This window comes from Suillus subalutaceus (assembly GCF_016647625.1).
Source record: "Suillus subalutaceus strain FC151 chromosome Unknown DFJ58scaffold_80, whole genome shotgun sequence".
In the NCBI taxonomy this organism is placed as follows: Eukaryota; Fungi; Basidiomycota; class Agaricomycetes; order Boletales; family Suillaceae; genus Suillus; species Suillus subalutaceus.
Window position 1 is genome coordinate 466 of NW_024540329.1, and position 23830 is coordinate 24295.

The 23830-nt window shown below is 48.5% G+C and overlaps 7 protein-coding genes across 7 annotated transcripts; 3 read left to right on the top strand and 4 right to left on the bottom strand.

The window, feature by feature from the left end:
* Nucleotides 1-4717: 4717 nt before the first annotated feature.
* Nucleotides 4718-5208, bottom strand: DFJ58DRAFT_796398 (uncharacterized protein; the record flags this gene model as incomplete). The annotated part of the gene is made up of 1 exon (XM_041390580.1): nt 4718-5208. A coding segment is annotated over exon 1 (260 nt), but the record flags the coding sequence as incomplete, so codon positions are not given.
* A 333-nt stretch (nt 5209-5541) lies between these two features.
* DFJ58DRAFT_746840 (uncharacterized protein) lies at nt 5542-6356 on the top strand. The gene is made up of 4 exons (XM_041387490.1): nt 5542-5609; nt 5671-5685; nt 5737-5841; nt 5898-6356. The coding sequence occupies exons 1-4, from the start codon at nt 5577-5579 to the stop codon at nt 6276-6278; spliced, it is 534 nt and encodes a 177-aa protein (XP_041242035.1). The 5' UTR covers nt 5542-5576; the 3' UTR covers nt 6279-6356.
* A 384-nt stretch (nt 6357-6740) lies between these two features.
* DFJ58DRAFT_717086 (putative RNA helicase) lies at nt 6741-13858 on the bottom strand (the record flags this gene model as incomplete). The annotated part of the gene is made up of 15 exons (XM_041384316.1): nt 6741-7173; nt 7225-7328; nt 7380-8342; nt 8391-8784; nt 8838-9094; nt 9146-9997; nt 10045-10123; nt 10177-10272; nt 10320-10368; nt 10418-10553; nt 10613-10719; nt 10745-10923; nt 10973-12222; nt 12278-12394; nt 12419-13858. 15 exons carry the CDS (start codon nt 13856-13858, stop codon nt 6741-6743), a joined length of 6456 nt encoding a protein of 2151 aa, XP_041242036.1.
* A 644-nt stretch (nt 13859-14502) lies between these two features.
* DFJ58DRAFT_717087 (glutathione S-transferase C-terminal-like protein) lies at nt 14503-15446 on the bottom strand (the record flags this gene model as incomplete). The annotated part of the gene is made up of 5 exons (XM_041384317.1): nt 14503-14550; nt 14604-15113; nt 15171-15275; nt 15331-15351; nt 15411-15446. 5 exons carry the CDS (start codon nt 15444-15446, stop codon nt 14503-14505), a joined length of 720 nt encoding a protein of 239 aa, XP_041242037.1.
* Nucleotides 15447-15981: 535 nt separating this feature from the next.
* On the top strand, nt 15982-17832 carry DFJ58DRAFT_472057 (uncharacterized protein). Its single transcript, XM_041380544.1, has 3 exons — nt 15982-16581; nt 16632-17718; nt 17771-17832. Exons 1-2 carry the CDS (start codon nt 16108-16110, stop codon nt 17472-17474), a joined length of 1317 nt encoding a protein of 438 aa, XP_041242038.1. The 5' UTR covers nt 15982-16107; the 3' UTR covers nt 17475-17718; nt 17771-17832.
* Nucleotides 17833-19320: 1488 nt separating this feature from the next.
* DFJ58DRAFT_472074 (uncharacterized protein) lies at nt 19321-19817 on the bottom strand. The gene has a single exon (XM_041380545.1). It carries the CDS (start codon nt 19777-19779, stop codon nt 19387-19389), a length of 393 nt encoding a protein of 130 aa, XP_041242039.1. The 5' UTR covers nt 19780-19817; the 3' UTR covers nt 19321-19386.
* Nucleotides 19818-21117: 1300 nt separating this feature from the next.
* DFJ58DRAFT_705071 (kinase-like domain-containing protein) lies at nt 21118-22064 on the top strand (the record flags this gene model as incomplete). Its single annotated transcript, XM_041383699.1, has 5 exons — nt 21118-21313; nt 21375-21405; nt 21462-21499; nt 21553-21777; nt 21834-22064. The coding sequence occupies exons 1-5, from the start codon at nt 21206-21208 to the stop codon at nt 22062-22064; spliced, it is 633 nt and encodes a 210-aa protein (XP_041242040.1). The 5' UTR covers nt 21118-21205.
* Between the last annotated feature and the right edge of the window lie 1766 nt (nt 22065-23830).

Sequence of the window (23830 nt, forward strand, 5' to 3'; positions counted from 1 at the left end):
ATTTGTCAAATGTAAGACAAACCGTTGTCACACACCAATCAACTCACAACGTTTCCAGGTCCATGTTCGCTCTGAACACGGTTACGGTTCACTGAAGGGACGCTTCCAGTCCCTTCGTGAACTGCAGATCCAAATACAGATGCAGCGAGATCTTGACGAGGCAAATATGTGGACGCGGTGCTGTTTGATCCTTCATAACATGATCATTGAAATCGAAGAAAAACTTACTGCTGATGATTCATTTGGGCACTTTGCCCGTGAAGCAAGACAATGGGGTAGACGCGAAGATAGCAGGGAGGAAGAAGGTGGTGAAGATGGCGAAGACAACGAAGACGGTGCCGGAGATGAGAGCTTCATCGGTTCGGAAGGGCAGATTTTGGGACACACTGATGGGTCAGCTATTGCGCAGATCTGAATGAGCGATGCAAGGAAAGCGAGGGGGGCTCAATTCAAACACTTGGATACATGATTAGCTACAATGAAAAAATGGGCCTAGAAATGCAGTATGAATTTGTGAGAACGAACGAAAAACACCAAATGATTTGACGTGGGATGCATGACTGTTAGTTACCCTGACGAGACATCTCCTTCTCCAAAGCCAAGCGCTCTAACTTCACTTGCTCTAGCTTTATCTCCAATTCAAGTTGCTTCGTCCGTTCATCTGCCATAGCACGCTCGTGATTCTGAGTTGCGGTAGTACTGCAGAATATGTGTTCACGCTCCTCTTGGTGTTGACGGCCCTTGAGCTTCATACCAGCCATCTTGGACTCTAACTTGAAGCGCTTGTGTTCAGCCTTGGCGATAGATGACTCCTGGATGTGATTAGCAAGGGACCCTGATGCCTCGTTTAGCTTTGCACTAATTTCGGATACCGCATCACGCGGCCCGCTTGCGAGAGACAGATCTGCTAGATGTAGTCGAGGGAAAGATCAGAATCCTGATCAGATGATGTGTGGCCAAGATGACGAGCACCACCGGTTTTGCGTGAATGCATGGTCAGGGATTTCATCATCCGGCTTGCGCTTGCATCAGAGTCATCAGACAAGGGATCTATCTGCATGTCTTGAGAGACGGCGACCTTGGTCTTGCCTGAGGAAATGGTGGAATGGTAAGGGAAATTTTCGCCGGCCGTCATCAAGGTTCTGGAGAATTGAGAGAAATAGTAGGGCCTCGCTGCACTGTACAATTCGTGTTGATGGAGGATATGAATGGGCGTTGGTAGGTAGACACTGGTGGTTGAAGACCTGGGGGAGGCTGCATAACGAAGTGAGGAGTTGGACGATGATGCCTGAGGCTCGGGCTGAGTGAGCTGTGGTGACGATGGATCAGTTGGATCATCCCAGTCGGGCCAGTCCCGATCTTTGCTGTTGTGAGATGTGGAGGGGACGTCATTATCGTCCATACGAACATCGTCATCCTCGCCCTGATTCATCCCTTCTCGACATTGGCACGGTCTTCATCGACACCCACACGGTCTTCATCAACATCCGCACGGTCTTCATCAACATCTGCACAGTCTTCATCCATATCGGCACGGTCTTCATCCACATCCACATGGTCTTCATCATCCATCGGCAGAGCGATCTCTTTGCCCTTGCCTGTCCCCAAAGAGACTTGTGGCCTCGGCCGCAAAATCCTGGCCTGGATCAGCCGTCAAAAATGAGGTGTTGTACGCGGGATTGGTTCTCCACCACCCATGGAGATCAACCCACCATGGGAATGGCACCAAGAGCCGGTCTAGAACACCTTTAGAGTGTATGCTGGCATCAGAAAGGAAAGTACGAACCAAGTATGCTCTTCATCTTCTCATCTCCATTGATAGCCTCGAAAGACAGACCAGCACCAGTCTGGCCGAGTTGCATGTTGATTTCGTTATACTTTTTGCGTAGCCTAGTAAAGTAGCTAGTTAGTGGCCAGATCGGTACTGATATTTGTTGTGGTCATAACCAGGACTCACGATGTAAACCGACTTTGAATGGGCTTCGTAAAGGCAAGGGGATGCGCTCTAAAGTATTCCCTAACCTTCGGATCTTCATCATGTTGGAAAATGGTTGTCGCAAGTTGCTGCAGGTATGCATTCTTCTGTGTCGTCATTTGTTGGCGTGTGCGCCCTTCCTCTTTTGCATCCTTCGTAGAATCTGAGAAGATTTTGAGTTGAGCCTCCTGGTTGACTTTGCACCATTCAATAAGGCGAGCGGTGCGTGGACTATTTTTCTTGTCCCAGTGTATGGTAGGTGGTTTGGATCGCTCTCCTGCTCCTGCGCTGATTGGCGGTGTCTTAATAACCGAGGGTCTTATATAAATACGTGTAAGAATGTAATGACACCACAATTACACTGGATAAGACTTCTTGCCAGTCCTCGATTAACACGGTCTACGACTTTTCTTCTTTCGTGGTAGATAACGTGTGAGTTCTTGGGAGGCTCGCTAAACCAATCAGTCAGATTAACTTAGCCGGAGCTTTATTATCTCTGATTGAAACTATGGGATTGTCTAGGATATACCGTCTAGACACTTGAACTGGTTTCCTGAATATACGGTTAACTGTTGAGAAGCTGGTCTCAAATGTGACTACGTGGACCAAAGCTCGTGTTGGTCAATATACAAATACCTGGTGAGAACGCTGGTCTCACAAATAACAACAAATGACAAATAGAAAACAATGACAAATAACAACAATGACCAAAGCTCGTGTTGGTCAGTATACAAATACCTGGTGAGAACGCTGGTCTCACAAATAACAACGGTGACCAAAGCTCGTGTTGGTCAGTAAACACTACGTGGTGAGAACACTGGTCTCACAAAACTGGGTTTCTATCGCGAGAAACTTACGTAATCTCAAGGGAAACACTTTCCCTGCACTTGCCTGGACAGTTCTTACAAAGGAAATGGGCTTTGTAAGCAGCAATTTGTTCAGACTGAAGCTTCTTAGGTGAGAGTTCAATTTGCTCAAGTGGGAGTTCTTGAATGCAACAGTGGGAGATCTATTTTTTTGGGGGAGAATGGGCTCTCCTTATATACATTTTGTGTGGGAATATTATGTAAGTAAAAAGGTGATGTAATGACTTCAGAATGTGGGAAGAATATTCCAAAAACTGGAGCAGAATGTTCTAGCAGGTGCAAAAGAACATTCCAGAATATTCATGGTGGGATAATGACATCATTCTGAGTCACTATGAGTCACTATGAGTCATTATGAGTCATTGGAATGTTCTAGCAAATTCCATGGAACATGACATCATTATGACATCACTATGATATCATATCTTTTCAACCAAAATACCTGCAGGAGTGTAGGTGAAGTCCTATGACATCATTATGACATCATACCCTGTAGGTACAATTTTATGAAGCATCTGATTAGTCAGAGCATCCTAATAGAAAAGTAAAGTAAAGAAACACTAGAGAAAACAACTCAGAAATAATAGAACAAATAATAGTACACAATACGCGGGCTTTTTTTAGATAGGTTTTTGTTAGGCTTTGAACTTTTCTCTATGGGTTTCTCTAGCCAAAGTGAATAAGCCAAAGGAAAGGCAATACCTTAACCTTCATTTTGCTTCTCATATCAACTAGGTCATTATGTGATTCCCATCTCACATATGACTTTTCTTCAAAACATGGTGGATTCATGAATCACTGAGGGAAAACTGAAACTATTGGACCAAGGTTTGATACCAAGGTATGGGTTGACTAGTCTGAGGACTAAGCTAACAGACTTTGTCTTTTAGGGGGATACCTAGTAGTCATGTCCATGCATGATTCCCAAATCATGCAGGACATCGGGCTAGCACTTGGAGGAGTAGAAGATTCGGTGACCAACCCATGACTACCACGCTTCGCCGGACGACCTCGAGATCCACGTCCGCGACCCACTAACAACCCCAGCCATGATGATTACAACGACGACGACGGCAACGATGGCGACGACGGCAACGATGGCGATGACGGCAACGATGGCGACGACGGCAACGGCAATGATTATGTTCCCGAGTATGCACTGGCACTGGCTCTGTCGGAGTCTGAAGGTGCCGAAATTTTCAAGTGATGCCGAAGTTTTTTATTTGTTTGTGAGTTTTGTATTTCACTTTGAGACCCATTTATGTTTTCGAGGGTGTGAAATTGACACTGTCATTCACGGTAAATTTGCAGGGTAAATTAGCTGGGCAAATTTGCCTGGTGCAAATTCCCAGGACCCTAAGGCGAACGAAGGACAAGACTGCTAATATTGTATTTCCCTGAGTTGCTACTGTAAATACCGCATATCGTCGAAGAGCCGACAGAAGGGGTGTTCTTGTATAACATAAACAAACTGCCGCCCGCAAGTAAAGCAAAGTAGAAAGTGGGAAGTGAAAACTACTGGCGATATCTAGCGTGATTGATGCTTGTGGCATACTTCCACATATTTTCCATCAATATTGTACCAATGTTGACGACGTATGTGACCAGCCAGAGCGCAGTGACGATGCGACAGATCATGTTTTGAGAGGAAAAGCCTATCAACATCGCTGGGGGTGAAATGCATGAGGGACCAGAGAGCCTCAAATGACAGTGGGACAACTCGCCAAATAAGGAATGGACTTCGTTTCCCACATCGTGATCGCAACACGGTGAACTCTTAAGTTCACCCTGATTACTGTCTAGTACATGCATTCCCTGCGCTTTTTCAATCAATATCAGAAATCCGCTCGCCTGCAGACGGATAATTATCAAGTTCGTATTCATAGCGAAGAGTAAACGACTGATCTGGTGTATATTTTGCGTCATTCATCAACGTCTACTTGTCGTGGCGATTCCGGGAGAGAGAGGCTGTGTACACTGGCAGTTGACCATGGGCAAATGCGCAAGTACAGCGTGTTGGACGTCCATTTTCCAGAACCGCTTCCTATCAAGAGCATGTATTCAGAATTCCAACAATGCCGTGGCAAGAGCAAGCGGTACGAAAAAATCGCAGTCACAGCGCCGAGATTGTTCGAGAGCGCATCAGCCAAAGTGATCAAAGCACTAAAGGGACTCGAAGCGCGCATATGGCGATATCATGATAATGTCGACGCGAATTGCTTCCGCGTGATCAAACGCTACTGTCTCCAACGGTACTAGTGCTAGTCAGACCTTAGGCTTGATGAAGGGAAAACTGCTGTTCCTTCTTTATCGTATAGCCTGCTCCCTATGACCGAGGCCAAGGGACGACCAGAATTGACCAATTACCACCATTTCAGATGGGCCAGGAGTTGAGATGCTAACAACGTCGAAGCCTCCCAGCCCTCAACCAGCCTACTAGGCGCCCGAACGTAAGTTCTAGTAAGTTCTCGCGGGTACCTTCCAAATACCTTGGCAAGGTGGCTTATTCACATGAGTGGTAAGCAAGTCTGTTAATGAGGTTTATAATATTGATCTACATAACGTGAACCAGGCAGATCTCAGTCAGCAACTGACTAAGTCGTTCGCCAGGCCACTGATTGACAAGAATTCTGTGAAGCGATACTATAACCGAGGTCACTTGTCTCATACATAAATATGAGCATTCTTTTCGCCTTGGAATTCCTCACCCAAAGTCCTATTCAATCATCAGCATCATGTCCGAACAGCTGACTCTATACCTTCACAAGGTGAGGAACGATGGAGATTGAAGAGGAAGACTTGTCTGACCTATGATTCTACAGCTCTCAGCCCTTTAGCCAAAAGGTGAAATGACTGCTGACAACCGTTTCACCAGTCTCTGACGCGAATCGACAGGTCGAACTGGCTCTTATCGAAGCTAATGCACCCTACAGAGGGTACCATGTCGATCTAGTCAACAAACCAGAGTGGTTTACTAGCAAAGTGAACCCGGTTGGCAAGGTATGCGCGACGATGACCTATGTTAGACTATTGCGGATGATTGCGATATTAAATAGGTGCCCACTGTAACATACGGGGGACCCAGTGTCGACCCCGAGGAACCTTCGTCCTTGTCCGCTAAAATCACGGAATCAAATGTCATCCTTGAGTTCTTGGCGGACCTTTATCCAGATTCTGGGCTCCTGCCGAATGATCCTGTTTTACGTGCCAAAGTCCGTTTCTTCATTGATGCGAGCACTAAACAGGTCGAGGGCCCGCTTTACGATTTCCTCCGAGGGCACGGGTCATATGAAAATGTCCTGAAAGGCATTGAATTTGTTCAGGGTCTTCTCGAGGAGAGTGGAGATTTCGCAGTTGGAGATCGTTATCACCATTGCAGATGCCTGCATCTCTCCGCACCTCGCAAGGCTCAAGATCATCACCTGAGACTGACATAGGTAAAGTACCCGCACTGGCACCTTTTCCGAAGAAGTTGACCCTGATTAATTGAACTAGGCCAATTCCCTGTCGGTTTGGGGTTTAAGCTGGGTGAGGAGCTAAAGGGACCTAAATTCACGTAAATTCACGAAATACGTCGACCAAATACTGGAGCGTCCGAGCTTGAAGCCAAACCTACGATAAAGTGCGTATTTTCCCGCTACCGTGGTAGTAGGTCAAAATGACTGATTGCTACACTGCGTTTAGGAGGGTGTGATCGGATACTTCAAGGCATTTTTCGTGCGCGAGCAGTAAACATATACGTGATAAAAGATAGTTAGATTCGTACGACAGAGCTTACTCGCTGTTAGAAATTTGCATCCAGACGAATAATAGACAAATTATACAATTAACAATCGGCAAAGAAAAGCTGTGCGACAATGACGATAAAGATACATCGAAATCTTACATGAGCATACCAACTACTCCTCCATCTCATCTCCGCTCTCATCATCGCTGTCGCTGTCCTCGCCCTCTGCAACATCAATAGGATCCAAACTCAGATCATGATCTGCGCCAATGTACGCATCGCAGATGACATAGAGTTTCAAGGCGTGACTGCCTTTCGGTAGCGTGAACTCCAATTTCACCGAGAGATTCTTGGTGACGGTGACGCGCTTGATTGATAGCAGCTGTTTTGTGCTCGGCTCCCCAATCACCAGCCACCAGTTTGCTATCTTTTTGGTCGGGTAGAAAGGTGCGACAACAGTCTGATCATCAGGATCCTCTTCATCTCCATCGCGTGCAAGATTAACCTGCATGGTGATGGGTGCACCAGCAGTATATTCTCCCTTCTCAAGCTTGAAGGACACGTCAAGGGTCGGGTATGAGTTGACGAATGTCGCTACATCGCGCCTAGAAATGTTGTTAGAAACAGTTGAAATGAATACGTACAATAGAACTTACATTTGACGACCATCCATTTGCAAAAGCTCGCTGCGTTTGTCATCTTCCATCTCCATGACATCGTAGACAGACTCAATGCCGGCATCCTTGCAACGTTTGACGATCTGTTTTGAAATTTAATTAGTACTGAAGAGTGCCAAGAAGAATAGACATACCTCTGGTTCAAAGTGGGGGATTTGCTTAAGGGGTGAATCGGTCTCCCACATCGCCTGTACACACATCTGCGACAAATCCATTGCTCCCAGTGCATTCAGCCATGCGTTCGAGGACATGACATCCACACATGCTGATAGCAGGTTCAAAACCTTCTCCAGAACTAAAACTTGGTCCGCTGCCAAGTCTGGTGGCAGCTGGATACGAGAGAAATGAGCCTGAAGCAGAAGGAAGGTCTTGAAGTGAGGAGCTTCGAAGTCTGCACGATCGAGCTTGACGGGAACACGGTCGTAGATGCGGCGGAGAATGGTGTCTTCGTGACGCCTGATAGGAATCGACTCGAACTCTGCAGAAGAGGCAACGACTTCCAGAAGACCTTTGAGTTTCGTCCGCTCCTTCAGCGACAGGGTGTACACCTCCACAGTGACGTATGAGATATTATAGTACGCCGCTATCATCCCGAGGTTCAGTGCCGAAACGTCCATTTCATCCTCTATCGAAATGCACTTTGAGTTAACCAGCTCTTGCAAGGTGTTCTCCACGAGTTCCGACAGGTGATCTGACAAATGCTGATGGCTGACATTGTGAAGATTGTAGTAGTTGGGGTTTTGAGTCATTCGGCGGTAGAAATATGTCCACGTCAGGATATCCATCGCATCTTGCTTGTTTTCGATCGTCTTGACAGCGATCTCGGCGAGGAAATAGTCGTGCAGCAGATGGGTAGGCAGGTGAGACTCAATGGGCAGACCCTCTGCAAGGAACTTCTTGTAGAAGTCCTTGCGCGTCTGCTGGCACATGAGGACACACCGGCTGCGTTCGTCTTCCACTGGCCTACAAGCACGACCTATCATTTGTAGGACATCCATGACTGGGTAGTCGACATATCGATGCTCTTTGCCCTCGTAGTATTGCACGCCCATTATGATCACCATATAGCATGCGACGGGTAGACTCCATGCAGTGTCCTGCAGACGCTCAGTTGCTGATCAATAGAAAGGTCATGGATTACACACCTTAGATGCCACCAAAACCTGGATTGCTCCAGACTGGAATAAGCGTTCCACAATGCGCTTGTCTTGCTTATCAAGCGCCTCGTGATAATACCCAATGCCATGTTTCAGGCATTCCACAAGACCTTTGTCGCTGATGTGGTCGAGGTGGGGCTGCAAGTCAGCTTCTTCGATATTCAAGAAACGATCGGGATTGCTATCTGCTCCGCAGTGAATCAACAAGTCGTCAACTGTTAACCGGCACTGGCGTCTTGATGGAACGAATACGATGACAGGTTTGGTGGGTGAGTGTTCAACGATAGCAAGATAGGCAGGCTTAGACATGGCGATCATCAGCGAAGGGAAATGAGGGATAGTAAAGCTTTGGAGATGTATATCCATGTCCAGTGGCCTCGAGCTACAAAATATCATTTAGTAGACTGAATGTTAATTACGAACTGCAAAATATACCTAGGTGAGAAGTTGAAAATTGCATGCGATGGTGCGCCCATCCATTCGCCGAGATCTCTAGCATTAGCGAGCGAGACACCACAGGCGACGATGCGAGTCTTGATCTCCGTTTGTGCAGAAACATACCGGGTCCTAGATATCACCACTTCGTACGTCGGACCCACTTCTCCACCTACAAGTTGGATTTCATCAGCAATCAATAGACCGATGTTCTGCACATTCTTGCGCTGTCGCCATCTTCGAGACAGGATATCCCACTAGAAATGTCGGTTTAGTGAGACATTTATAATATGATTGAAGGAACTAACCTGGGATGGGGTGCAAACAACAACATCCCCCTTCTCAAGAAGTCGAAGGTCAGCGCTGGTGTCTCCTGTGAGGCTTACTATCTCTTTGCCGCCCTGCAGGCCGCTGAACTTCCGACGCCACTCTGCAACACGTTGGTCGACCATCTCCTGGTAGGGCTCAATACAGACCGCCCTGGGCTGCTCGCGTTTGCTCCAAAGGCGAAGCAGAGCAAATTCAGCACAGATAGTCTTGCCGCTTCCAGTGGGCGCGCCAATAAAGACATTCTCATCAGATGTGTAGAGAGCCTGGAAGACCTGCGTCTGGATCTTGTTGAATGTTTGGATGGTGGATGAGTAGATACTCTCGAATTCCTTGTTGTGTAGGGCAGACAGCGGGAGTGGCTGGAGTTCGAGAAGGGGAGTGGGAGGTGGGAACTTTTCTGGGAGAATCAAGTGTTTGAATGATATGGGTAGTCGGGTCTCGGCGTGCAACCATCGGTCGGAGACAACAGATATGTAGTAGTTCGGGGGGACGGGCTCAAACATCGGAACCGTGATGGTCACGTTATGTTCATCCTCTGCATAACGCTGGCGCAAGACAAATGAGTCGTGGAAAAGAATAATCTCTCCATCGACGTCTTCAACCATGATGAGGAATGTCTCAGCTGTTCCGTGGGTCTTCTCGTCCCATCGGAAGTCAGGGACAATAGACAAGTCGATACGAAGAAGGGAGCGGGTGATGGGCTGCACTTGCGCTTGCAGCTGCAGCTTAGGGAAGCTGTGCACCAAACGATGGACGAGCCTTCCGGCGTTTGGAATGCCAATAAGCTCACCAATTTCAGGAGGGTCGAGATCAAAGTAGCGATACCATGGCTGATGAAGACTTAGCACGTGCCTTACTTGAATTGATGTAAACTTACGAATTGTTTGCCCTCCGCTTTTCGGATGACCTCCTGTGGAACACCCTTAAATTGGCGAAGTGGTGTCATCGAGCCCCACCTGAAGACCAAACAATCAGTTGATAATTAACGACTTTATCAAAAGCCACCAACATTCGTCGCTCAACCATCTTACATAGGTCGAGACATGCACGCGCTGGTACTGCCCACCCTCGCTTCAGGCAAATCTCAAACATAGCACGAAGAATACTGTAAGATGTGTGAGCTTAAGTAAACTAACTTAAAACAGCACATACCGGCCGGCAGATTGCTGAACAAAGACCATATCAGCCACGAGAGCAAAACCTAATTATCCGGTCAGCACAATATGGTAGACGGCTGAGTCGTCACCTACCGTCAAGTTTAAGCTGCGATATATATGCTTGTAGAAGGACGTTGATCTTCGCTGCGGGTTCATCGACGCCTTCCTTCACTGGAATAGGCACACGTTCTAATAATTTACCAAGCTCAAGCTTCTCCTCTTGACGTACCTACAAAAATGAATATGAATGTCGAGACTCGCATTACAGACAAAAAATGTGTGACATACCGGCAGAAGTTTGAACTCATTTGAGAGCGCAAACACCCGGAACAGTTCCAATGTCGACATGGTTGGTCTCAGATGCTGGTTGTATGTAGCCATCGAGTTGTACGTAACTATAGTAGTGAGACGCAATGCGACCAAGCTCGGTGCTCTGGAAACGACCAGATGCACGTTCGTACTTGATGAGATGGCATTTCTCCAGCAGAACGGCGGCAGAATGGGCAATGTCAGCGCGTTTCTGGATAAGACCATTGTCGTCCTCCTGGTAATCGACGCCAACACCATAGAGTCCTGGGGACTTCAGCATGCGAACATAGCTGTGGGAAACGTCAGTACTTTTACTACTGTGAGAACAGGTTAGCTTACAGATAAGTGTACCCCAACCACTGGACGGCCTCGTCACGGTTACGAACAGTTCCAAGAACAATCTCTGCGTTCAAATTGTCTGCAAGCTTCGACACGAACTGAGACTCGATCGGCAGCTGCTGGTTCAGCAAGCTGAGGTAGTACTGCAGCTCGGAGTGGTTCGTGATGATGACACCCTCGCCATACGTATCATATTGCGGGCGACCAGCGCGACCGAGCATCTGCAACACATCCTGGGAGGAGAGTTCAACCCAGCGGCCTTTCTCAGGGTTATAGATCTGCGTGCCCTTGATGATGACGGTGTGTGCCGGGAGGTTGACACCCCATGCGAGCGTTGCCGTGCAGACAAGCACCTGGACTGCACCATCTGCGAAAAGCTCCTCAACAAGATTCCTGTCCTCTCTAGTCATACCGGCGTGGTGAATAGCGAACCCAAACGGCAAGAGATCGCGCAGATTGCCATCTTTGACATTGCCTGCTTCCTCCGTGAGGATCTCACGCGTCGCTGAGTCGGGACGAACGAACTGCGTTATCGTCTCCTTCTCCATGGCCATGTCGCGGATGAACTTGGCGGTCTTGGCGGTCTCCTTGCGAGAGTGCACGAAGACAAGGGTCTGATTCTTGCCCGCTTGGTCAAGTACCTTCTCGTAGCAAACCTCATTCATGACCTGGAAACGCTTGATAGCCTTCTTCTCTGTAACACCAATGAACTGCTGCTGAAGCGCACATGGACGGTACGAGGCATCGAAATAAAATAGGCCTCTCAATTCGTCCACGCGGAGGAATGTCGCAACGTCTTGGTAGTTTGGAAGCGTAGCTGAGAGGCCAACCAGGCGAACGTACTCTCCTGTTTGCTCCATCCTCCGTATCGTGCGTGCCACAACACTCTCGAGCACGGGTCCACGCTCGTCGTGCAGCAGGTGAATTTCATCAATAATCATGAGCCGAACGAGGTTTGTATAACTCGTGTCGGTACTCTTGCGCGTGATGACATCCCACTTCTCAGGTGTGGTGACAATGATCTGGGTCTCCGAGATCTGCTGTTTCGTCATTTGAGAGTCTCCCGTGAGCTCGCCAACCTTGATCCCGAAAACGTTCAGCCGTGCGTTAAAGTTTCCAACCATTTCTTGGACAAGAGCCTTCATGGGCGCGATATAGACAATTTTGAAATCGTCAAGGGCAAATTCGCCTGTAGCCTCGTCGCGATATTTGGACAACTCATTAAGGATGGTAAGCATGGCGACGTTGGTCTGTAAAGTCAACTTAGTGTCTGAAAAATGAAAAATATAACGCAACACCGCTTACCTTACCAGCGCCGGTAGGCGCACAGAGTAACAGGGGCTCATCCGTCCCGAAGGCAATTGGGTAAAGCTTGCTCTGAACTCGATTGAGCTTGGGCACGGTGAATGCCTTTCTTGCCCACTCCGGCAGTGCAGTGACAGGTACAAGCTCTTCCTCCCCGCCTTGCTTTTTCTGGGGTGCAGGGACGTGAATCTCCTCATATCCCTTGCGTGCCCGCTTGAATGAGCCCTCAGGAAGCTTGCACTTCTTGTTGGACATCAGATGCCCCCCCTGGCTGAATGCCATGCTCTCTAGATCGACCGTGCGCTTTGGTTGCACTGTAGAGCCTGGTGCAAGGGTTGCTGTCTTTGGTACCGCTAACTTCTTCTCGTCTACATCCATGCCATCATCCTGCACCTTCTTGGCCTGGCGGTCTCCAGCAAGTTCTCGCAAAATCCAACCAACACCCTTCTCTCGCATAGCAACTTCGACATTGATCCGCTCGTCTGCGTCGCTCCGCATGAGCTTCGTGCACCATACCACCACATCCCGGTTTTTAAGGAACTTGGTGATCACGTGGAAGCTCTGGAACTCGAACAGCTCCATCAACTGATTCTCGCAATCGCGCAGGCCTGATTCCGAGCCAAGGATAGAGAGGACAGACGCTGCCTTGTCCGCTGCAGTAACTGGATCCGGGTAAACTTCCGATATCTGACGTTGCACCCAGAAACCATCGATCACGTGCGGCGAGACGATGTCTTTATCTGCTTTGGCCTTTCCAGTTCCACGGGTTGACGAACCACCGATAACAAGTTCCTCATCACCTGCTTCCTCAGCCCCTGGTGTGGTTTCATCTACTTCGTCCTCCTCTTCGTCACCTTCCTCGTCTGAACCGTCTCGAATTTCATAGCCTTCTTCGTCTTCTTCCTCCTGTTCCTCGTCGTCGAATACGACTGCAACTCCGAGTTCGTCGTCAATTTCGGCGTCCTTGCGCTCCATATCTGGGTCTGCCATCGTCTCATCCTCGGCGCCATAGTCGGTAATTTTTTGCGCTCGGGCCACGAGCTGAGAAAACACGTCGCTGGAAACGGGACCCAGCACCTCCTGAATCTCTTTTTTCTTGTCAAAGTCCTTCATAGACTCATTCTTGAGTGTTTCAAGGACGGCGTCGGTTGCGCTGCGAACAATGTCCTGTGCTTGGTCGCCCAGCACGTGGTGCACCGTGGATAGCATGACTTCATAAACCTCACGGGTTTCGGCAGTACGGGGGCGGTATGAAAGTCCTTCAACGTCTTGTGTTGCGTCGATGATATCCGTGTACCCGAAACCAGCTTCTGCACGTCGCTTCACGACCTTTTCTGGGGCTTCCTGCTTGCCCGCGTCTCCTGCTTTTTTCTTCTTCTTCTCAACATCTTTTGGGGCTTGACGCTGAACGCGTGAGCCCATCTCACGAGGGTCAATCCGCCCTGCGAGAGAAGTAGGTGCGCCATCGGGCTCTCTGTCTCTCCTGGGAAGAGCAGACCTGTCAGCGGTCAAGACAAGGGATGAAATAGCACCATAGTTGTAGCCAGAAAGATCTGGTTTGCCTCCTGGTCTCCCAGACATTAGATGGATTTAGTCGGGATGGAAAAGGTTGAGAAAATCACGAACAACAATCGACTGTCGTCGCCGTTGACGCTGAAGACGAGTAGACCTAAATTTCCAGTTTGTATTGAGTAAGCAGTTGATTACGTGACCAAGTGGCTGTGTCGACAGGCTGTCTCACACAACTTCAAGACCGTCTCGAGTCTCGACTCTCTAGGCGCTCTTTTTCAGAAAAACTAGTCCTGCTTACACGAGCTATGCTGCCAGATGAGCCTAACAAAGAATCATTAAGCACTCAGTGTTTGGATCGGGTCCTGCAGGATTTATCCAATCATGATGCCCATCCCTGCAAGTACCCCCACTACTACTTATTCTAGCTTTACCGTGATTGCATGCGACAGTGTATGACATTGACCAGTAAAACGAGTTCGCTGCTTAGTTCAAGCCTACACTGGGTGCTTACACAGTCGGTTGGGCTCAATGATGTACGATGGTGCATCTCGGAGGCGCGACAACTCTACGAGGATTCTTACAGTAAAAGAACACTGAGCGAGTTTGTTTATCGTGACTAAAGGACCCTCGGTAGAAAATCAATCTTAAAGAGTTCAATGATGGTTAATGATACACAATCGTGATGTTACATATGACAATATCCTCTTCTGTGTTTATTTAGCCAAGCCGAACCTTCTCGTGAAAACCTCTTGCACGACGTCCTATTGACCAGTTGTTATGATAGCAGCAATCGTCAGCAGAGTAGCGGACGCACCTCGTGGAATGTGGATTTGAAGCTCTGCCTTGCTAGCAATCTTTGCACATAACCGTTAAATTTCGCATACTTGGGGTCCTCCAGAGCCTTCAAGAAGCTCTTCCTCTCCTCATCTTTGTAGGCACCAACTCCCTTCTGTACCAACAAGTTCAACCTTGCCCAGAACGGCGCGAATGCAATGTCTGCAATGGTGTACTGGTCGCCAACAGCGTATTTTGCCCCGTCAGGTAAAATGTCCTGAATGGCATCCACGCCAGTTAGGAGAGTGGCATGTGAGGCTTCTGGGTTGCCGGATGCAAACTTCATGAAATTGGGACTGAATTTAGTGGACACGATCTCAATGAAGAAACGGGCCTTGGCACGTAGCACAGGGTCCGCAGGTAGGATGTTGGAGGAAGGGTACAAATCGCCGATGAACTCGACGAGGATCAGCGACTCCGCCAATTTGGTAGACTCGGGAGAAGGATTTTCTGGGGCAACATCGGGACCACCATAAGCGATAGTCGGCACCTACCACGAATCCTCTTCAAGATGTGATCATTTCACAAGGAAGAGTGCGGCACATACCTTGCTGGCAGGGTTCACCTTTGGGGCGTACCACTCTGGCTTATTCCCAAGATCGATCTCGTATCTTTTGAATGGAGCGCCAACCTCGGCGAGGGCAATTTCAGTCTGGATGGGTTGAGTTATCCAACGAACACAATTGTCAAGGTTGATCAGGACATACCCTTTGAGCGTACGGGCATACCTATGTGCATGGGTAAATGTCAGTAGACGGCCTCATAGCATGTTGCAAGTATACAGTACCTTCGCAGTGTAAAGGGTGATCTGTTCTTGAGCCATGTGATGGATGTTATACGCTAGTCGTGCAGGTGGGAGATTGGATAAGTTGGATGTTGGCAATCTGAGATACTTATACTTATACTTGGGTCGCGCCAGCGCATGACTAAATGATCTCGGACTGACCGGGATATCTATAGCATCTAAACATGCGAAATATGTAAAAATCTGACGCAATCGTGGTTGCTTTATCAGCGCTGACTGATCTGTGAGAGCCTAGTTACCCAGTGTCTGCGCCTGATAAAGCTTCAGATGACATTCACTTGTCGAGCTCGTGTTGTTTCAAGGATGAGGCTCGAAACCTAGATTAAAGATCCCTGACATCGCCCTGCGGCAATGTTGAGTGGTGGCCCAGGTTCGGTGAGCACTGAGAATCAAGATTCCTTCAAGTTTGAATAGAGCTGCTCGAGGAGATACTGGAAATAATTGTGTTCTCAGATCAGACTCATGTATAGTCACGAGTCACGGGTGTGTCTGCTAGTCAAGACTCGAGAGACAGATTTGCCAGTGTGGGTTTCTCCGCAGCCACGGTACCCAAGCAAGACCCACCCTTACTATTTCCGGGAAAGGACAACTTGAAAATGCACCCTGAACATGTCACGTTCATGTCCACTTCACGTCCACCTGCTCTGATTCAACTCTTATCCATCGATATCTGCTCTCCATGCCTGCCTGGACAATAATTTCGCCGAACAACCCGGAAACCAATTCCCGGGGCCAGAATGATCATCGTCATCCAATGCGCATGAACATATACTGGGTTATGAAAGCTGTCTATCATATGTTGGACCCATCAAACGAACCGAGTTCCACAACTGATGAAGTAAAACACATCGCAACCCTCGAATACACAGTCTCGCAAGAAAATGCGGGTTCTCCTGACGTATCAAGCCTCGTCATACATCTGCGCCTTTCCACAGAGACTGATACACACTTTGATGTTATGTTGCGTGACATGCAGATCGAAGACAAGGTAGAGAACGTGTGCGTTTCGCTCCCTGGAGAGCTTACGCCGGTTCTGATGGATATCTCTGAGTTCGTTCGTGAGTTCGTCCTCAGAAGGTCCGCTATCAAGCGGGAACCCGGAGCTTCGGACTGCAGTTTTGGCGGTTGGATATGGCAAAAGATGCAAGCGGAGGTAAGTGTTGATTGTTCGTCCACTATCATGATGCAAATTGGGTGCTTTAGAAATACCGTCAACGCGTCTCTCAGCAGGAGGTTGTTGGTGTTAAAAAGACCGGTAGATGCCCTTTATGCCGCCACGGTCTTATCGACTGCAAAAGCTGTCATGTTGCATCCTGCCGGTCGCTCGGTTGCCATGGATCTTCCAAACCCCCACTTGCACGGTGCGCTGAGCATCCAAAAAATACACTATGTTCTCCGTGCCTTGAAGAGCAGGGGTCCAAGAGGGAACTAGAGAAATGTCCTGGGTGCAAATCTTGGTGCTGTGCCACGGATATAAACTCGTGTATTGGTCATCCCGTTGCCATCCCTTTGGTTCCTTGCTCCTCCACCGAACACCTTCTGCATGTGATGACTACCTACTCCCAATCAGCTAGGGTCCACCCTCCCAAGGGCGGTTCCTGCAACCAATGCGAGCAGCCTGGATGGCGGAGATGCCGAGGCAACGGATGTTGGTCAGGAGACGATGTGATCTGCCCAGAATGCGCCAGTGGTGGTACCACGTGTATGTGTCAGAAAGTATGGGCGTGCGATATCTGCGCGGAGCACGACAGTAGCATCTTTATCCGCTGCCCGCGCTGCGACAGGCCATTTTGCACCTCTTGCACCTATATCGACCAATGCAAGCAGTGCTTCCGTGTTACCCTCTGCTATGACTGCGTTGAAGAAGCGTCGGATGCAGATGACACAGATGACGGGGTAGTAGAAACGTTTGCTAAACTCACTGGGACATGCGAAAGCTGCGGGGTCAGGGTATGCAATCGCTGCGCGCCAATTGAACCCTCGTGGTTGTCATGCTCGGAATGCTTGGCGATGAAGATCCGTCGTCGTGCGCGATTGCATGCCTGATGCTGCTATTGCCAGCAAACTGGAATCATGATTAGAGATAAATGAAAGTACGAATGGATTGGAATTTCTTTTACTCCGATCACACACTGCGCGCAGCACTAGGGCTCTTATCTAGGCTAGCCGCCAATGGTCAGATCTTAGGAATCACACTAAGAACTTCGAACTGAAACTGTCATAGTATCAGTCCTAGGGTATAGCTGTGATCTTGGCAGGCAATCTAGATCAGTTCGAAGCACGACTTCAGGTAGTTCATCCCAGATCGCACATGATAACGTGAACACTGAATATAGTGTCAGATTTGAGTCAATGCAAGTGGTGGGTAGAGCCTCGATGTTACAGTACAAGATATACCAACTCAGATGGATCACTCTCACCATTTACAATGCTCCTCGACGTTTTTCGTCAGAATGAGGTCTATCCGACATAGGGTCACCGACCAAAGGATTGATCTGGTGCAAAAAGTGAGAGGATAGAGGATCGTTGGCATTATAGGATCTCCCTCCGAATGAAATTGTATGTGCCAAAGTGCCACCGAGTCTCATGGTTGGAGGGCTTGGACAGCATCCGCCAGCTCATGCAACGCGACGAAACTGTAAAGTTTCCAGATGAGAAATAAATGTTAGTTGCTTCCATTGACGGCGTGAATGTCACTGACGTTTGTTTCAAGTACCTCGGAACCAGCGTGGTGGTCCATCTTTCTGCAGGGTCTCCTTCAAAGCCTTATATTTTTCTTCCGGCGGTGCGGTTGTTGGTAAGCGTTCCCAAGGATCGGTCGCGGCGAAAGCAATGCACCGATAGCTCTTCCCTGGAGCGTTTTCACTCGACAGAGTTTGGTGTAGGCGTAAACGGCCATCTCTGTCCTGAAATCCCTCGAAGCCAGGAAAATGATCTGCATTGCGTCATCGTACGTCTTGGCCCTTGGGGCACGGATGACCCAAATCAACGCCTCGTTGGAACAACCATTCCTCTCCAACTTGAGTAGGTATCCATAGAATTTTTCCCACAACTACGATGTTTGAAGAATCATTATAATACAGAGATGGTTCGGATGGCAAGTGCGCTCACCTCAAATTCGCGATGTTTAGCACTGGTATTGAAAACGTTGAAGTTTGAACGAGCCTGCACAGTGCAAGACGGTCGCGTCAAGGCTGTATACGTAGGACGTCATGTGACAAGGCACGTGCTTCTGGCAGGTGCAACGCGGTCGCGGACTCGCGGTCACTGCAACACGCAACTGGTGAACAATATTTTGATACAACAAGTATACTACGACTATCGCCGCGTAGCGTCCACCCAAGGCCTGTTGCTATCTTCTTTCCTCCATCGAGTCAAAGACTGATCCAGCTGTTCTTTTGTTTCCTCTCTTCGGATCAAACACCCCGTCATGATCAATCTGTTGTTCTACAAGCGAGCAACGCAAAGGATAAAAATTTACTATTGTTATCCATCGCTGGAAATTCTGCAGCTCAACCGGTCACGCGCGTCGCGCACGGTGGATCGTCTTCAATGAAAACAACCTCGAGACCAACTTGAAAACGCTACTGCGAAGTTTAAACATCCCTACTAATTAAATAATATGTACAATGTGACGATCCAGTACAGTACTCATTTGCAATGCTCCTCGATTGACATGATAACGACATATATCCAACATAGGGTCACTGACCAAATGATTACTCTAGTGCAACAGGAGGGAGAGGGGGAGCTACTAGTAATGGAGGATCCTGAGTCTCCCTTCCTCAATCCAATACATGAATAGCGGCAAGGAAGTACGCTACAACAACTTGGGATTGGAGCGCATGGACAGGGTCTGTGTAGCAATTCATGCAACGAGACAACTGTGTAGGTTGGACAGGCAAAATAAGCACCAACGCTTCCACCAACGATGTGCATAGGTCACTGACGTTTTGATTCAAGGAGCTCGGAACCAGCGAGGCGGGCCCTCCCTCTGCAGTGCTTCCTTCAAAGGTTTGTATCTTTCCTCGGGGGGCGCGCTGGTTGGCAAGCCTTCCCAAGGATCGGTCGCAGCGAAGGCGATGCACCAGAAGAGTTTCCCCTTGAGAGTTTTCACTTGACGGAATTTGGTGTAGGTGTAAACGCCCGTCTCTGTCCTAACATCTCTCGAGGCCAGGATGATGGTATCTATTGAGTCATTGTACGTCGTGGGGTGCGGATGACCCAACTCAACGGCTCGCTGGTAAAACCACTCATTTGCCACCGCATATCCATAGTATTTGACCATGATTACGATGCTTTGAAGTTTGAAGAATAGCATTAGAACGCAGACGGTTCTGACGCACTGCATGCACTTACTTTGATTTTGCGATGATTAGCAGCGAATCGGTGATGCAACATGCTGAACAACTTTAATGATTGAACAACTCTTCCCTATAGGACGTCATGTGACAAGGCACGTGCTTTGAGTGACCCTCGCCCATTACTGCGTTATGTTCACGCCCCTTTTGTTTTCCTAATTTACCCATCGAATCAAAGACTGATATTTTTGTTTCCTCTCAAGGCTTGACCCTGTGATTTATCGTGACTGGCATACGAAAATGTTCAGCAACGTGAGCAAGGATCATAACCATTTGTTTATTGCTAACATCGTGATTCGTCGCAAGTCGGAAAGACACAACCTCATTGTACATTCGAATTCTCCGCAAAAAACGGAAGTCCATACTACATCATATTGCCAGTCGACAATTCAGACGTCTGAGTCATTTCCAACTCGAGCCACTGTTGATGTTCATCATGCCCCTTGGATTCTCCCTCGGCGTACTTATTTGAATCCTATGCGCATACTTTTTGCATCTAATCGAGTTCCATTGCTCCTAGGACTTCATATATTTGAACTCCTCTGCACGTCTCATTACATGCCTCGTTTGTCAGCCGTACAATCATAGTCTGTCCTCTCCCCAAGACATTAATTAATTCCTGGCATGTGGTGCACCATTTGTCAGACACATCCTGGCCCGCCGGCATACTTTTGTCGGTGAACTGAACGTGCAAGTTGAACAGCCTCCTCCGTATCTCTGTAGTACTGGAGCATGTGGGCGTTCAGTCGTTTTATCCGCCGGCCCGCCGGGGCCCTGTTAATGCAAAAATCACGTATGCACAAGAAAAGGAAAGAATTTCCTGCATTGGCATTTTTTCATGCTGGCCGATTTCGTCCTTCTAATCCCCCTCTACATTCTCTGTAGAGTCAGGGATTCTTTGGCCATTCGTTACCATCACTTTTGATTCGCTTATGAGGGCCGAGGTTGATTGAGAAGGTATGGAGAATGATGATCCAAGGTGTGAGCGATGATTGTGTTCGGTGTCGCTTCACTGAAATTCTTGATCGTGCTGCAGGGTAGAGGACTTGCCAGACGACTTAACACCTTTGATTACTCGAACAACTTTGGACCACGTTAGAGGAGGTGCATTTGGCGATGTTTGGAAATGCGATTACAATGCAGATGGCATTTCAGCCGTCGTTAGTTCGTGTTGGAGACATCATGGAAGTGGCTGACGCCCAACTATCGATCAGGTTGCTGTCAAGGCCTTCAGGCTTTTAGAGAGGGATAGTTTAGAGACGATCAACAGGTTGAGCGATAGTACTGTAACACCTGTCCGTGCTCAGGCTACTTGAACTTTTCATCTAGAATATTAGCCGAGAAATTGGCATTTTGAAGATTCTACGCCATAACAACATTGTACCCTTGTGGGGAATAGCGACAGGATTTGGACGGATGCCAGAGTTGCGCTGCTTGGTATCTCCGTGGATGCCAAATGGCACGTTGTCTGCCTACCTAACATCTAACCACAACGATCTAACAGTCTTGGACCGTTCGCGTATGGTGAGCGAAGTTCTCATTCTCCCATCCGTTCGCCCTTGCGAGACTCAATCAAAATTGAAAGCTGGAGGATGTCAGCGCTGGACTTCGTTACTGTGGGTTTCCATCTCTCTTCTTAGGATGTCCGAATACTAGCCTACCTTTGGTGCAGTACACTCCGAGTCGGTCATGCACGGAGATATAACAGGGGTGAATTCAGCTCTGCTGAGGTAGCTTATTTCTGAGAACTAACGAACCTGCAGGCAAATATACTTATCGACAAGAGAGGCCATGCAAGGCTGATTGATTTCGGTCTTTCCACTATTATCCAACCCCTTGTTGGCCAGTCGCACTTAGCTATATCATCTGTGCGCCCGGGTGCAATCCGCTATGCAGCGCCAGAACTCGTTCTACCAGACAATGCCCGTGAGGTGCCTGTGCCGTTGGAAAAAGCTGATATCTACTCTTTTGGTTGTATAATGCTTCAAGTGAGTTGTTGGTTAGATCACAAGATATTCCGAGTCGTCTGAGGCTGACTGACCAGGTTCTCTCGGGTCGGCGACCTTGGTCTGAGATCACAGGGGATCCGTTCATCATCGTTTCAATGTCGCAGGGTCGTGGACCGCAACGCCCCGATGGTCACCCTATTATAATAGACTTGGATTGGGAGTTCATCCAAAAATGTCTGCAATTCGGACCTGAACTTCGACCTTCAGCGGAAGAAGTGCTTGACTTTGTCATGCACAGGTTTTACTCCCCAGGCAAGCCTGCATAGGTCGTGGTACTTCGCTGATCAACCACTTACGGGAGCTTCAAGGTTCTTCGAGACCAGCGGACGATCCTCCCGATGATGCGCAGGATGGCTTCCCTGGATCTTCCCCGGACGAAGGTTCTGAGGGCTCGGGCATGACAAACCAACCGCCCAACAGTCCACCACCCCTCCGACGCAGGATAAGCGATGTAATCACGGACATGCGTGGGCTGAACTTGTTTCCCTCAGGTAATCCTCCGCATCCACGACGCCTTCCTGATCAACAACTTACGCGATTTTGCGATTTTTAAGGTTCTTCTTCCCCGCGTGGTGGTGCCGATATATCTACCAGTCAAAAGGGTATTGATGGTCATCTCGACAATACCCCGTTGCGTACGCCTCGTGATATCAGTGTGTCTACTCGCGATGAAGAAGCGATTCATGCAATTCGAAGTATCATTCGCACCCAACTGGAAAACGCTCCACTTCGTCTAATCAACACCTCTAATGGACGTTTGTGCAATCGAGATGCGCAGATCGACGCATTCACGGAGAGTAAAGAGTACAAAGAGCTTTTGTCTTCATTAGTGACGCATGCGCCCCTCCAAATGGAGCTCATCAAAGAAGCAGTCATCAATTACTTCAGTTGGGTCATGTTGTCCCATAGGTGGGGATCCGATGAGCCGCTACTACATGACATTCAGGACAAGGTCATATACAATTTGGACCCTGTTGGAACCGTAGTGAAGTTGCAGAAGTTTTGCGAAGTTGCACGCGATGCAGGGCATCGTTGGGCGTGGAGCGATACATGCTGCATCGACCGGCACAATAATGTTGAGCTCTCACGATCAGTCAACTGTATGTTCGTGTGGTATTCCCACTCAGCACTCACCATCATCTACCTATCGGATGTTCCGCCTTCGTCCAAGTCGGGCGCACTAGCAAAGAGCACTTGGAACACGCGAGGATGGACTATTCCAGAACTTCTGGCCCCCAAAGTCATTCCCTTCTACCAAGCAGATTGGACCCTATATCTCGACAACCGCTCACGTAACCACAAGCAGTCTGACAGTATCATGGAGGAGTTGGAGCATTCAACTGGCATAAATGCACGGGCGCTCGTCGCCTTCCGCCCGGGGATGACAGACGCCCGAGAGAAACTTCAATGGGCATCGAGCCGTGTCACCACGTTTCAGGAAGACATTGCGTATTCGTTGTTTGGCATTTTCGGTGTTCGCCTACTTGTCGACTACGGAGAAGAAAAACAAAATGCACTCGGACGGCTCTTACAGAAGATCATAGCTCATTCGGGCGACATTTCTGCCCTTGACTGGGTCGGAAAATCATCAGAATTCAATAGCTGTCTGCCAGCCGACATTTCCTCATACAAGGTTCCGTCATGTACACTGCCATCCCTATCCGAAGACGATATGCAGAAGTCGGTCTCCAAGCTGCGAAATACTGTGGTTGTGGAGTTGGCTTTGAAACTGTATACCCTCTTGAGGATCTTAGCATTCCTCGTTTTGCCAACAGCAGACTGCAATTGCCTTGCATTGCATTTCCTCTCACAGAAGTCAGCCGGAGGCCTAGTCAAGACGGATCCAAATGTTTCACTTATGATGTCAAGGCAGACGGGCTACAAGACCTACTGGTCACAACGGAAGACGAGCTAGTTCAATTCTCGCCTGCAAGTCGTACTCTGCAGACATTCCTGCTCATCCGTCCATGGACTCGTTATCTTGAGCCACCTGACTTCACAGAACTTCCCGACATTGACGATGAGAGTAGCG